At 38.3% G+C, this 14094-nt stretch overlaps 1 protein-coding gene across 1 annotated transcript in view; it reads right to left on the minus strand.

The window, feature by feature from the left end:
* Positions 1-14094, minus strand: part of PARD3B (par-3 family cell polarity regulator beta) — a 442984-nt gene that overhangs the window by 246242 nt on the left and 182648 nt on the right. The window contains exon 14 of the mRNA XM_008066237.2: positions 6136-6180. Within this exon, the coding sequence (XP_008064428.2) occupies positions 6136-6180 (45 nt within the window). The remainder of the gene's footprint in view (positions 1-6135; positions 6181-14094) is intronic.

Consider the following 14094-nt stretch of genomic DNA (forward strand, 5'->3'; position numbering starts at 1 on the left):
CACTCCAGTCTGGGTGACAGAGTGAGACTCCGACTCAAAAAAAATAAAAAATTTAAAAACAGTGATCATAGTTGTTGCTCCAAAATTTCAATGCATGTTTTAATGTTAATATTATCTAGAAGTATGGAATTCTAAGACTCAACAAAATGTATAAAATGTCATTAAATAACTCACTGCTCTCACATTAAAGGTGACTATCCAATCACTATATGTTTTTTAAAAGCTCTATTATTTTGCAAGGATCCAGAAATCTCATAAGCCATATTTGAACACACTAGATTTGACATTTATACATATTGTGTTTAGAACAGACATGAGGTCTGCCAAAGTAGGAACTTGCATGTTGAATCCCCAGCCTTTGCTATAATTTGGAAACACACCACAGGCGCATGTGCATTTGCTATAATTCACACACACATCACAAGCACACCTTCTCTCTCATACAAGTCTCAACTCGGTCCACACATTCATGTGCATACATACATGCACACACTAAAGAAGAGAAACAGATAAGAAGGACCAGATTAGCGGCCCCTCTTGAGCTCACTGGACTACAGTAGTTTGGTAGGGAAGTAACAGCTGTACATTCCTTGATCACCTAGCCGAGGTTACATATGTAAAGAAGAATTTATCAGATATCTTGCTGTATGTAAAGTCTGTGTCTTACCCCCAGATCTCAGTTCCTGGGATGTGGGTGTTCAGCACATGCAAGTAGAACCTGAGTTGCCCCAAAGCCTGTCCACCACACAATATCTGCGTTCACATCCTAACCCCACTAGTCATCAACTGGGGGATCGAGTGTTTCAATGTCCTGAGCCTCAGTTTCTTCTCACACTGTGTCAGAATACCACAGTCCATGGAGGCCTTGTGGAGAGACACCCTCCCAGGCTATCAATGGGTACTTGCTCATTAATTGATAAACTTGTTTCTGAAAAGGTCTGGAATTCCTGCCAACCATTACTTTAACAGATTTGCCTGTTTTACAGCTATATAGACAGGTGTTTGAGAATATAAGAAATTAAAACAGAAACAGCAAAGCTTTTTAGTCCATTTTGCTAATTAATATGTCAGAGCACATAAAGAAGAACGCTTAGGCTCTCTTCAGGACGGCGGCGTTGGAAAGAGCTGGCTCAGCAAAGCTCTCTGCAGACAGTCAATACATATTAAAACAGTTCCAAGCAATAAATCAAAACAAAAAAAATTAAATAATAAAAAGAAGACACTAAAAAAAGTAAAATTTATAAATCTTTTCTGTTCGAATGTAGAAGAACATTAAACATTGGTTTAGGTGTCAGTTTAGCATATAGAGAAAAAAAATATAAGAAAGGATTTCTTCTCAGACATACACTATGATCCTGAGCATAACCCAAGGTAAAGCATAATGAAAAAAAAAAAACGTATACCAAATTTGATGTCATTCTCTCTGGAGTCTACTGTTCTCTCAGAATACTTAAGTCATTTAAAAAATGGCTTCATTACTTAAAATATACATCTTTCTGGGGTTTTTTTTTTTCATTCTGCATTGCTAGAATTTGAATTTTGTCAGAATTCAATTAGTGAGACAAAAAAGTGATTAAAGGCACTTTTGGTTTCTCAAGACTCTCCAAAACTTATGATTTTTCTTAAAAAAACAAACAAACAAAAGGCATCTTATTTTGAACTTCTCTGGAGGACATCTCTGCCTCCTGTATGTGAAGGAGGACCCACCAGATCAAATGCAGGAGATGCATTCTGCTGTCCTCCTTGCCAAGGTAATGAGATGCAATTCACTGTCTGGAGAAGCCCCTGATGCATGTTATTAGAGAAAGCTCAGGACTACTGGATTGATTCCAGAAGGGATGAGGGGAACACTATGCTTTGGGCCAAAAGTATTAGAAAAAATTATCATACCTGGGCTTTTAATTTGATCTGAGCTCTGAGGAATCAACCATTTAAAGATTAGGCCAAGGAAAGGGTGCCAAAAATATTGTCACAAATTTGGGAGGTACCCAAGTCAGACCAACAGATGGAACTTGGCACGAAATGACTCTTTACGCTCTAGGTAGCTGACTCAGAAGAAATTTTAACTTAGATGAATCTATTAAAATATTGAATATCACCTCGAATAAGAGGATGGATGATAGATTTAGGTCGGCCCATATAATTTAATTTGTTTTACTTCCTGTTGGTCTTGGATAGTGTGAAAACTGCCTACATTTATGTAATTAAAGAGAAAGAGAGACACTATTTCTTCACAGGAAAAAAGAAATCCCATTTGTATCTAAATACACTGAAGAAAGGATTTGGGAAAGGAGAAAGAATAGTGCAACAAAAAGTTGAGTGATCCCTTCCAACATTGGAAAGACAAATATGATCATAGAATTTTATAAGTTAAAGTACAACCTGGTGCTTTGCTTAGTTGCCACCGACTGCCTGTAGCTGGCTGAGATAATAGCCATCTATTAGGTGAATTTATAAAATAATTTTGTGGCTGGGCGCAGTGGCTCAAACCTGTAATCCCAGCACTTTGGGAGGCCAAGGTAAGAGGACTGCCTGAGCCCACGGGTTCGAGATTAGCCTGGGCAACGTGACAAGACCTCATCTCTACAGTAAATCAAAAAATTAGCCAGGCATGGTAACGCATGCCTGTAGTTCAGGCTACTTGGAAGGCTGAGGTGGAAGGATGGGCTAAGCCCAGCAGGCCGACTCTGGGATGGTTGTGAGCATGCTACTGCACTTCAGCCTGGGTGATAGAGTGAGACTCCGAATCAAAAAAAATAAGATAAAATAAAATAAAATAAATAATTTTGCAACTGAAAGAGGTTGTCAAAATCAGGACAACCTCTAAAGCTATTGCCACTGCTACCACCACAACCAGCAACCAAAGCAAAGGCCAATGAGAAATTCCTCCCCATAAATGCACCACACATAGGAGCTCTGTTTTATTAAGGGATGAGTTGCTGAGGATCATTATAGTCCAAGGAAAATTTCCCAAAAGAAAAAAAAAATTAAAATTAGGAGAGGGTATATAAATATATAACCTTAGCTGCCTATTTAATTTTAATATTGTTCCATGCTGTCTCAGAACTGCCTGTAATGTTTTGCAGGATGCTGTCACTAAATGTAACTCTAGAGTATAATTTCAAGGACTGGGGAGCCCTTTTCACTGCATACCACTTTTGCTCCAAGGGTCCCAAGTTTCTGGTTGATTTTTAGCATTTCTACAAATGCCCAGTAAAAAACTCGATGATGTCATGACAGGTTATAAGACTAGTGAATGTTGGAATGACAGCCCATTCGTAGTAGAAATATTATTTAAATTAGATACATAAGGTCTGACAATTAAGTTCACGACTCATCCTAGAAAAAGTGCTATATACCTCATTGTTGAACATCACTATGGTCACCACCGAAGTACTCCCCGCCTTGGGAAGGTATGCACCCATACAGTGCCTAGTCTGCCCATCAAAACAATTTTGGATCTCTTTCTGGAATGGCAATCAGAGCTGTTGTTGTATTACCCTTGATGTCCTGAATGTCTTCTAAATATCTTCCTTTCAGCATTTTCTTTATCTTCAGGTAAAGAAAAAAGTATTTGGGGGTCAGATCAGGTGAATAGGGAGGGTTTTCCAATACAGTTATTTGCTTACTGGCTAAAAAGTCCCTCACAGGCAGTGCTGTGTGAGCTGGTGCATCGTCGTGATGCAAGAGCTCCTTTGGGACCATTTTTCACACATTTTTCTCATGATAAGATTTTCAGTTAAAAACATTTAATCCATTTATACACTGCCACTTTCTTTTTTGTTGTTGTTTGTTTGTTTTGTTTTGTTTTTGTTTTTGAGTTGGAGTCTCACTCTGTTGCCCAGACTGGAGTGCAGTGGCCGCTCCCGGCCACCGCAGCCTCGACCTGCTGGGCTCCGGTGTTCCTTCTGCCTCAGTCTTCTGAGTAGCCAGAATTACAGGCAAGCGCTACCACGCCCGGCTGATTTTTTGATTTATTGTAGAGATGAGGTCTCGCTGCCCAGGCGGGTCTCGAACCCGCGGGCTCAGGCAATGCACTCACCTCAGCCTCCCAAGGGCGCAGGATTACAGGCTGAGCCACCGAGCCCGGCTTATACACTGCCACTTTCTTTATGGCATTATCCCCATAAACTTGGACTAACACATGCCTGGTTTCACTTCCACTCTTGCCAACTTCAACAAGAAATTTAATGTTTGTTGTTCTAGTTTAAACTCTGACATTTTCATGACAACAGCTCTGAGGGTCATTCAGAAAAAGATTTCCAAAATTGCTTTGATGGGTGGACTAGGTGCTGGCTTCAGTGCATAGCTTCTCAAGGGGAAAACTCCAAAGGTGACTGTCGTGATATTTAGTAATGAGGTAGGCAGCACTTTTTCTAAACATTTTCGCAAACTAAACGGTCAGAATTTGTATTTAAACAGTGTGGCTTTTGTGATATAAATTCTCCAAAAGAAAAATTTTTTAAATTTTGGAACTGTAAAATAGTTAGAACTGTTTCTACCAGCTAAAGTGAGGTTACCATGTGGAGTTTACAATTCGCCTACCTGTCAGTTTTTAAATCCCACCATTTTGAACTTTTCTTTTTTTAAATTTTGGAAAGTTTTAATTTCAAGTTTAGTACTTAGAGTAATTCTTTATTAAAATTTTAAATCATATTATAAAAAAACTAGGTCATTCAAATTTACAGCACTATACTAAGATGATAATGTTCTCATTCAAAAAGAGTGACAGTAACTCTTAATTACCAGTAACAGTAATTTGTTTGAAAATTGATTACAATTAGAGTAAGATTTGATTTCCTAGAAAAAGTCAAAAAACTTATTATTTGCCCATTTTCATAAACCAAACTGATAAACATTCTTTCAAAGCACTTCAACTTTTTGCCTTGAGGCCTATCCCAGTACATAAAAAAGGCTTCAATTCTCAGTTAGTAGGTGTATGGGAACTCCAAGTGGTACCACACCTCTAAGGTAAAAACACAGACTGTCCTTGGGGTTCCGTGGTCTTAAGAACTTCCTTCTCGGCTCCTAAAAACATGTCCAGGAGCAGAGAATTTGTGGAATTTGTCACTTCCTTGGAAATCTTTTCTCTCACAGTGACTAACTTCTCAGACTTTTTATTAGGAGGAACAGGAAAAATAAATCTAAGAGCTGGGAACCAGCCCTTCCCTGCTGTTATTGCTAGAGAATCTGGAGAAGGAAGAAAATAATAAAATCATAATCTTGTCCTGGAACATGATGGGGGTAATGAGCCATCTAGCCCTCCCTGCTGAAGATGTAATTGGCACACAAACACAAGAAACGCTTTGGGACGGGAAAGACTTCTTTGTTTCACGACGGAGTGGGTGCCAGAAAATCGTAACCCTTCTGTTATGTGGAGTAGCAATTCTAAGAGTAAAATGGCTATTTCCCCCCGCCCAAAATAATGTACCACTAGAGGAAAGGGCTTACTGCAGTATTTACTAGTGTGGTAGCATTAAATGTTTTCTGCTAATGTGGATAAAGGATGAGGAAGAGGGGCAAAGGAAGGAGAAGGCTGGTTACGTGGCAGAGAACAAACAGCTTGGATTTCAGGGGTGAAGGCACTTCACGCATGATGGAGAAAGACCATGGAGACCCTTGGAATCCCCATGGACTTCTTAGAGAACATCCAGGGAGACCATTTATGAGGCTCAGGAAAAGTGATAGTCATCTCTGATACAATTCCTTTTGATAACAGGCAAATAAACTATTCTCTTCTGGAGAAGAAGAAATAACCACATCTTTCTTACCCTGGAATCCCTTGTCCTGTCCCTTCAACATGAAGGTCATCAAGGGAAAGAATTTTTAACTTTTTTGGATTTTCCTTACATTTTTTTAAAGTGTTTAAGTTGGAGTACAGGTTTAAGATTTGGGGTTCTATAATTACTTTTTTGGAAACCTTCATTCTTTCCTCTTAAACATTCTGAGTCAGCATACATTATGCCACTATATACATAGCCAAGCAATAATTCATCGTCGTGGACGTCAGACCCATCGCATGTATTAATTAGAAAGCCTTTCAGTGACTAGTGGACAGAAACAGGTTCCAACTGCTGCTAAGACACAGTGATTTCCAGGAAGTAGACAGAAAGGCAGTGACGAGGAATTTCTTACCCGCTTTGTGTTCAGCCAGTGCATGAACTTTGCTTTCATCTGGCACTGAGGAGAAGAAATAAAACACAAAGATCAGACCTGCTTGTAAATCAGACAGATCTTGAACAATAAATTAATATAGATTCATAATAAGTTAAATCTTTTACTGGCAAGGATTTAAGAAATTTTTTTCTCTCAATTTCCCCTGGAATTCTTCATTTTTTTTGAAGACATTTCAAAGACCACTATGAAGAAATATATGCTTCTTAGATCTTTTATGAATATAACTTTTTTCTTTTTAATTTTCAATATTTTCAGTTATTTAAACTAGATTGTGGCTTCCATGTCTACTAGAGGAGAAACTAAATTCATGGGCCTAAAGATGTATAATATGTAATAAAACTCTTTGAGCACAACAACAATGCGTGTGTGTGTGTGTGTGTGTGTGTGTGTGTGTGTATGTATCCAATACTTAAGGATTAGATTTCTGTATCTCATCAAAGGATTTGAAAGGGAAGAGATTGTGAAATAGCATTAAAAACTAGGTGAAACATGAAACAATGGCATTCAATAGATTAGCTATCAGGCAACAAAGTAGAGTGGCCCCTAGGAGACAGAAAACAAATGTGGTGAACCCTGCACATGCCCCAGCCTACTGTCTGGAGAAAGCTTCGGGGCTGCTACACAGAAAGTGCGATGCCCAGGTGGAACCCAGTGATGTCCCAGCTTGAGGACATGGCACTGGGTGTCCCAGGAAGTCAAAGTGGACAAAGGTTGCAAGGCAGAGACCCCAGAGAGCAGAGAGTGAAACAGGATTCTTTCTGATATTGTCAGAGAATCCCCTCATGTTGAATACTGATGACCACATGTGTGTGAGATTACCCAAGACCTGGCAAAGAACCACCCACAAGTGGAAAGGGGAGAGCTTCTGAAGTCCACCCGGAGCCTATTTCCAACAGCCGGAGTGGAAAACCTTATTGTTCACAGGCATCTGTTAGTTAGCATATGAACAAGTGTCTTGCCTCAACAGTGAGGTAACATTAACCAAAAGTGAACACAGCTCTGATAAAATGGACGCATTTTTGAAAGCATACATTATCAGAGATTATATAGAAAGAAATGGATAATATAAATAGCCCTACAGTAATTTTTTTTTTAAATGAGATTGGGCCCGATGCAGTGGTTCATCCTGTAGTCCCAGCACTTTGGGAGGTTGAGGTGAGGAGATAACTTGAGCCTAGGAGTTTGAGAACAGCCTGGACAATATAGTGAGACTTTGTCCCTACAAAAATATTTTTAAGAAATTAGATGGGCATGGTGGCACACACCTGTAGTTCCAGCTACTCATAAGGCTGAAGTTGGAGGATTGTTTAAGCCCAGGAGTTTGAGGTTGTAGTGAGCTGTGATCATGTCACTACCCTCAAGCCTAGGTGACGGAATGAGACCCCATCTTATACAAAAATAAGGAAAAATTTCCTACTGAGAAAACTGTAGGCCCAACTGACTTCACTGGTGAATTCTACTAACAATTCAGGAAAATTGAACCCAATTCTACAAAAGCTCTGCCAGAAAATTTAGAGGAGGGAGCACTTCCCAACCCATCATGAAGCTAGTGTTACCCCAAGACTAATATCAGGAAAAGACATTAAATGGAAACTACTAGCCAATACTCTTCAAGAACATAGATGCAAAGATCTTAATCCAGAAGCATCTCTGCATAGACTAGCATTTTAATATTAAACAAAAGCTGTTCATTACTATGTGCTACTGTCTAGGCTAGTCTGTAAAGCTCTGAACTTAAGGGTTGAAGCAATAAGGGACATCTGTGAACAAGAAGGATTGTTTCCATTTTTCCTAACGCTGGATTGGTCTCGGAGTAAAAAGTCCCTCTTTCCTCTGCCCACAACACTCAGCCATATTTAGCTGACCTAGTTACTATATGTAATCTTCCCACTTCCACCTGGCCCTCCTTTCCTAAGTGATTTCTTTATTTTCTAGATAACATCACTACATGCCTGTGATTATCGTGTTCTCAATTGCTTAAAAATCTTGTTAGGCTTTTTGTGTTACTTCAGAAGTTGGAAGTTAAGTCAGATAGTATTTATCAGGCACCGATTGTGAGCCAAATTCTGTCTTTCTCCAGCCTAAAAACATATACAATAGAATCAATCCACAGAATAACTAGAAAAATATTGGAAAAAATGATAATGATTAAAAATAACAACAGCATCTAGTATTTATTGAGCACGTGTAACATGCAGGTTCTATGGTATGCACTTTGGATCTGTTAATTCATTTAATCCTTAAAATGACCCGGAAAGATAGTTATTATGATTACTATCCTTATGTTATAGACAAAGAGGCTGACACACACCTCGTAAGTGGGGGAACCGGAGTCTTAGACACAGCACTCCTAACCACTCCCTTACACTTGTGACAAGGATCATAGAAGAATTTCCACCTGGGAACTTTGAAGAATGACCAGTAGCATTCTTGATCATATAAGAAATACAGGAAACACTCAAATACCTGTATGCCAGAACATTATTATCTTTTTATTGAAATATATAATATTAATAGAAATTGCTCTGTGGTAACCAATATTAACAAGTGGTAGCTTTAATTTTGTTTAACACTTTGGAAATTGACAGTTCTAATGGGCTCAAGCTAAAATATTAATTCCTAACTCACAAATTTCAGGAAATCATCTTTCTGATTAGAACTCTTGCTTGGAAACAATAGTTCTGTGCAAGTTACTTTAACTTTCTGTGCTTCCATCTCATCAAATATGAGGATAATACTACTTACCTAATAGGTCTATGGTGGTGATTACACGCATCAGTTCATGCAAAGTACTTAGATCATATAATAAGTATTTCATAAATATGAGCTTTTATCATCATCATTAGTGAAAAACAAAATAGGAAGACAGAATGACATAACAGAGAATGAGAAGATATGTGTGGGTCGAATGCCACATTACCAGGCAAGTCACTGAACTCTTTTTAATCTTAGTTTCCGGGCAACCCCCTCAGGTCCCCTTCCACTGTGGAAGCTTGTCTGTCTTCTCAATAAATCTCTCTTTCTGAAAAAAAAAAAAACCAAAAAAAAGTAGATTCCCCATATGAAAAATCTAGCCTGGGTGTGGTAGCTGAAACCTGTCATCCCAGCAATTTGGGAAGCTGAGGCGAGAGGATTGCCTGAGTTTAGGGGTTCAAGACCAGCCTGGGCAACTTGGTGAGACCTTGTCTCTACAATAAATTTGTAAAAAATCCAGGCATGGTAGCATGTGCCAACTACTTGGAGGCTGAGGCAGAAGGATCGTCTGAGACCAGCAGGTCAAGGATGCAAGGGCCATGAGCATGCCACTGAACTCCCAGTCCAGGCAACAGAGTGAGACTCTGATTCAAAAAAAAGAAAAGAAAAGAAAAATCTGGACAAAAACAGTACACAGGGAGTTGTGGGAACTACACAAAATAAAAGTACAAAAGCACTTTGAGTGGTTCCAAATACACAATTCTCACTAAATGAAAACTTTTGATAAGTGGAAGCTATGAGAGTGGTGAAGGTGGTGAGCTTGATGATGGTTGTGGTATTTATGATATAGCTTGCTCAGGATTATAAAGAAACAGTGGGAGAAAATCACTGAGTGCATACCATGCTTCTGATGGGTGCTAGGTACTTCTATATTTTGGTATCTCATGTCTTATTCCACACCATCAGTGGTTATCACTGCTAAGTTTACCTGGCTCCTAGTTCATCTTATAGAAGGGGAAAGGCAAAGTAAATACAGTTGACTATATGGTCATATTATGGGTTGTTGTTCAGAAAAAAGGCAGTCACACAAAGGTAGGGTTTTTATTGTTTTGTTTTTGTCTTTTAAAAAATCTAAGTTAATTTAAGTACTTGCAAATTCCCCAGCAATATTAGGTTTAACAAGGTGCCTTCTTAACTCTCTGGCTGAATAATGTCTATTATTCTTTATACTTATCAGTATTTTAATTGACAACTTGAAATTCTCCAGAACACTAATATAAACTATTTTTTTAAAGTGTAGGAAATCCAAATGGGTGATAGGCATAAAAATTAAAGGTCTTCCTCCAAAATATTCACTGACACAGGTGTCTATCTTTAGTACAATAAATGAATAAACATAATAGAAAAGACAGAGAACTGCAATGGCTTAATTAATAGAATACATTGAATTTAAAAGGTTAAGTTTGGAACAATCATCTTTTATATACAAGCTTAGTGCTGGGAAGTGATTTAAATAACAGTAGCAAATGATAAAATGAGGTAAAATTACACACGCCACCAAGATTTTTTTTTTTAATGGCAAGTGTTATAATTAATACTCAACTTCCTTTATAACTCACATTACCTTAGAGCTACTATTAAAGTTATCTCTTGAGGCTGGAGCTTAAGGGTAGAAGCTTCACTGAATGATATTAAGACAGCACAGCAACTGGGATGGTAGTAGTAGGAATCATGACAGTTGTGTCGTTTTAAACAAAGAACTTATTTACAAGAGACTGAAAAATAAATGAGCCTGGTGTGGGAAAGGTCTTTCATTTTAAAATAGTAAAGAATTAAAAGTGTCAAGTAAGAGAGTGTTGAGGGAGCAAAAGCTTAAGTCTCTTGTTCTAGTTCTGATGACAGATTGTTTTTTCCTTTTTTTCTTTCTTGCTTTTTTTTTTTTTTTTTGAGTTGGAGTCTCACTCTGTCGCCCAGACTGGAGTGCAGTGGCTGCTCCCGGCCACCGCAGCCTCGACCTGCTGGGCTCCAGCGATCCTTCCGCCTCAAGCCTTCCAAGTAGCTGGAATTACAGGCATACACTACCACGCCCGGCTGATTTTTTTATTTATTGTAGAGATGAGGTCTCACTGCCCAGGCGGGTCTCGAACCTGCGGGCTCAGGCAATCCACTCACCTCAGCTTCCCAAAGGCACGGGATTACAGGCTGAGCCACCGAGCCCGGCTTCTTGCTTTTTTTTAAAAAACTTTTTCTAACCTATTATATTCCCTTTCATATCCTTCAGTTTTACCCAAGGGCTGGTACTACTTGCTCGTGATTATCTTAAAGGAACAGTACAGCAATTGAAAAGATAACAGTGAAATGTTGAATCTTTCTGAAGATTCAATTCATAAACTTTGAATAATCATGATTTGTATTAGTATAACTGTTATTAAGCACTCAGAAGGCACTGTGGACTTGCTCCTCTTGATATTTCTCAGGATTTATTTACTAATATTTTATTTTCATTATTATTATTATTTTATTCAGTGTCACTCTGTCACCCAGGCTGCAGTGCAGTGGCATCATCACAACTCACTGCAGCCTCTACATCCTGGGCTCAGGTAGTCTTTCTGTCTCAGCCTCAGCTGGAACTATAGGTGCGTACCACCACATCCAGCTAATTTCGATTTTTTGTAGAGATGAGGTCTTACTATGTTGCCCAGACTGGTCTCAAACTCCTGGGCTCAAGCAATCCTCCTGCCTTGGCCTCCCAAAGTGCTGGGATTGCAGATGTGAGCCACTGTGCCCAGTCAGGATTTATTTAGATAATAGAGTTTCTATTAATCTTAAGAATCCATTCAACGTAAGATTGATGTACATATTTGATTTAATCACCATCAAGTGGCTAATGAAAAGGACTATTTGGCTTGGAGGTTTGTTGATTTCCTGGCATGTCTCCTCACTCAGGAAGACTTGTATAGGAACCATAGCAGCCTGATGGCCTGTTTCCAGTTCTCCCCATTGTAGGCCTTTGAAGCTCACTAGCCCAATGCCAATGGCGCTCTTTAAAATGCATGGATAAACAGAATCTGTCTTTTTACTTAATTCCAACCAGGTTCATTGTTAGAATTGAGAGAATGGAAATATAGGGGGGAAATGATGAAAAAGATGGCACTCTGAGAACTAGTTAGTGGCAAACATGAAAGTGCATATAATACTCACATGCACTGGTTTCCCAGTAGATACACTTATATTAATATAGTGATCACTTAAAGTGTTTTAGTCTTTTGTCAAGCCTTCTAACTTCAAATGCATTTTAACTGGGGGAAAACAATCCCTGTGCTTATTGATAGCATTTGATACGCATTCTATAACATAAGTGACTATTAAGGACTGCACTTGCTTAATAAAAATTTGCAGAACAGTAGCAGATTTGGTGAGTTAATGGGCCCCAGATGCTCTGCTTATGCTGACAGAAGATGGTGTATTGCTAACATGCACACATCTCTTCAGATAAAAATTGCCATCAGCTACAGTTTTTTTTTTTTTTTTTTTTGAGAATGCCAACACTATGTCACGAATGGGGAATATGCAAATTTGCTCAGATTTCTACTACTTCATATTGAGATAGCCTGATGCAAAGCAGCACTCCAAAATATGATGCAATGCTTGTCTTTTACACAGACAGCTCTGTTTCATTTAATTGTAGATTTTCATATCTTTGACATAACAGAGACTATAATCTTGAAATTGATGTTTGACACAATAAAAAATAAATCTTCTAATGAGGCCATAAATACCTCTCTTTGGATAGTTTGCTAGGAGACTAAATATCAAGTAATTCCTTAATGGTTAATAAATTTGTTTCCAAGAGTTGTTCCTTCAGAACTTGAAAAAAAAGATGTAGTTGCCAATATTAGAAATCAATTTTCCTCTCCTTTAGCAGATCAATTTCTGTGCCACTGATGGATTTCCAGAATTTCTAAGGAATGCAAACCTGTTTCAAGTCATAAATTTAATTCATTCCTTAGCAGCCATGAGCTATTACTGCATTAATTTAGAGTGTTTTCTTATGTCTATGATGATCTGGCATACTGCTTCATCTTAGGAAGACTTTTTGAGTTTTCACCACTGTGAATGTTTGTGTTAAAAAATTCTTCCAAACTCTTGAAAACATATACACACAAACACACGTAAACCTAAAAAAAAAAAAAAAAAAAGTAAGGCTTTTGCTAAGAAAGGGACTAGGGAATTAGGACAAGATAATGGTGCAAACATGGGCGGCTGCTCTGGCAACGAGCTAATCAGAACTTGTAGCTGAAGTGTCTCTCCCAATATCATAATACATCCCTCAGTCATGGTGACACCAGGTAAAAATGAGGGGTCCACTCCCTCCCACATATTCCAACTATCTGCATGTTCACAACTCTTCAGTGATCTTTTTAAAAATTCCCATTCTTTCTCCATGAGCCTTGGAAAATTTTAAATCAGAAGTTGGGAAAATTTAATACTTTTCATGTGTGCATATACCATCATCATTAGCTCATTAGAGAGTATTAGAAACATCCAATCATTGATTTGTAAATTCATTAATTCACTCTTCTTAATCCATTCCATAAGAACCGTCTTTCTCAAAAGAATCAGACACTCAGTTGTGTGTGGTCTAATGAGGAGATGTGAACACATAATATATTCATTACAATAAAATGTATTAAATATTTTAATAATAAAGAAAAAAGGATCTGTTTTAGGGGCCATGGAAGGCCAAGCAGACATGAGGGTTCGCAAAGGCAATAAAGGTTTTAGGTTAGTGAGTACTTAAGCCCACTGATCCGGAAGGAGCAAAGATAATTTTAGCACCCAGGACACCTCTGGCCATGCGAAGAGAGGAGCATGAAAGGGAAGGAAGACCCCGGCTTCAATGAAAGGACCTGGACTCTGATACTAATCACATGCATGAGTGTGAACTCATTACTGACTCTTTCCAAGTTTAATGAACTAGGATGAGTCAACACAACAAGATGTAAAAACTTATCATGAAACCTATCAGTACTAGGTGCTCAAGAGTAGGTTATAATTGTCTTTCACACTCTTGACCCCTGCCAGATTCCCTGTACTCCAGCACATCAGTGTGATTTTAGTTTTTTTTTAAATATAATTTCACCTTACTATATAAGGAATTTAAATTTTTTTGTTTTGTTTTAAATTTAGAGATGGAATCTCACTCACTATGTTGCCTACCTA

This window comes from Carlito syrichta, unplaced genomic scaffold, assembly GCF_000164805.1.
Source record: "Carlito syrichta isolate Samal-C Ts95f unplaced genomic scaffold, Tarsius_syrichta-2.0.1 Scaffold308865, whole genome shotgun sequence".
Lineage (NCBI taxonomy): Eukaryota > Metazoa > Chordata > Mammalia > Primates > Tarsiidae > Carlito > Carlito syrichta.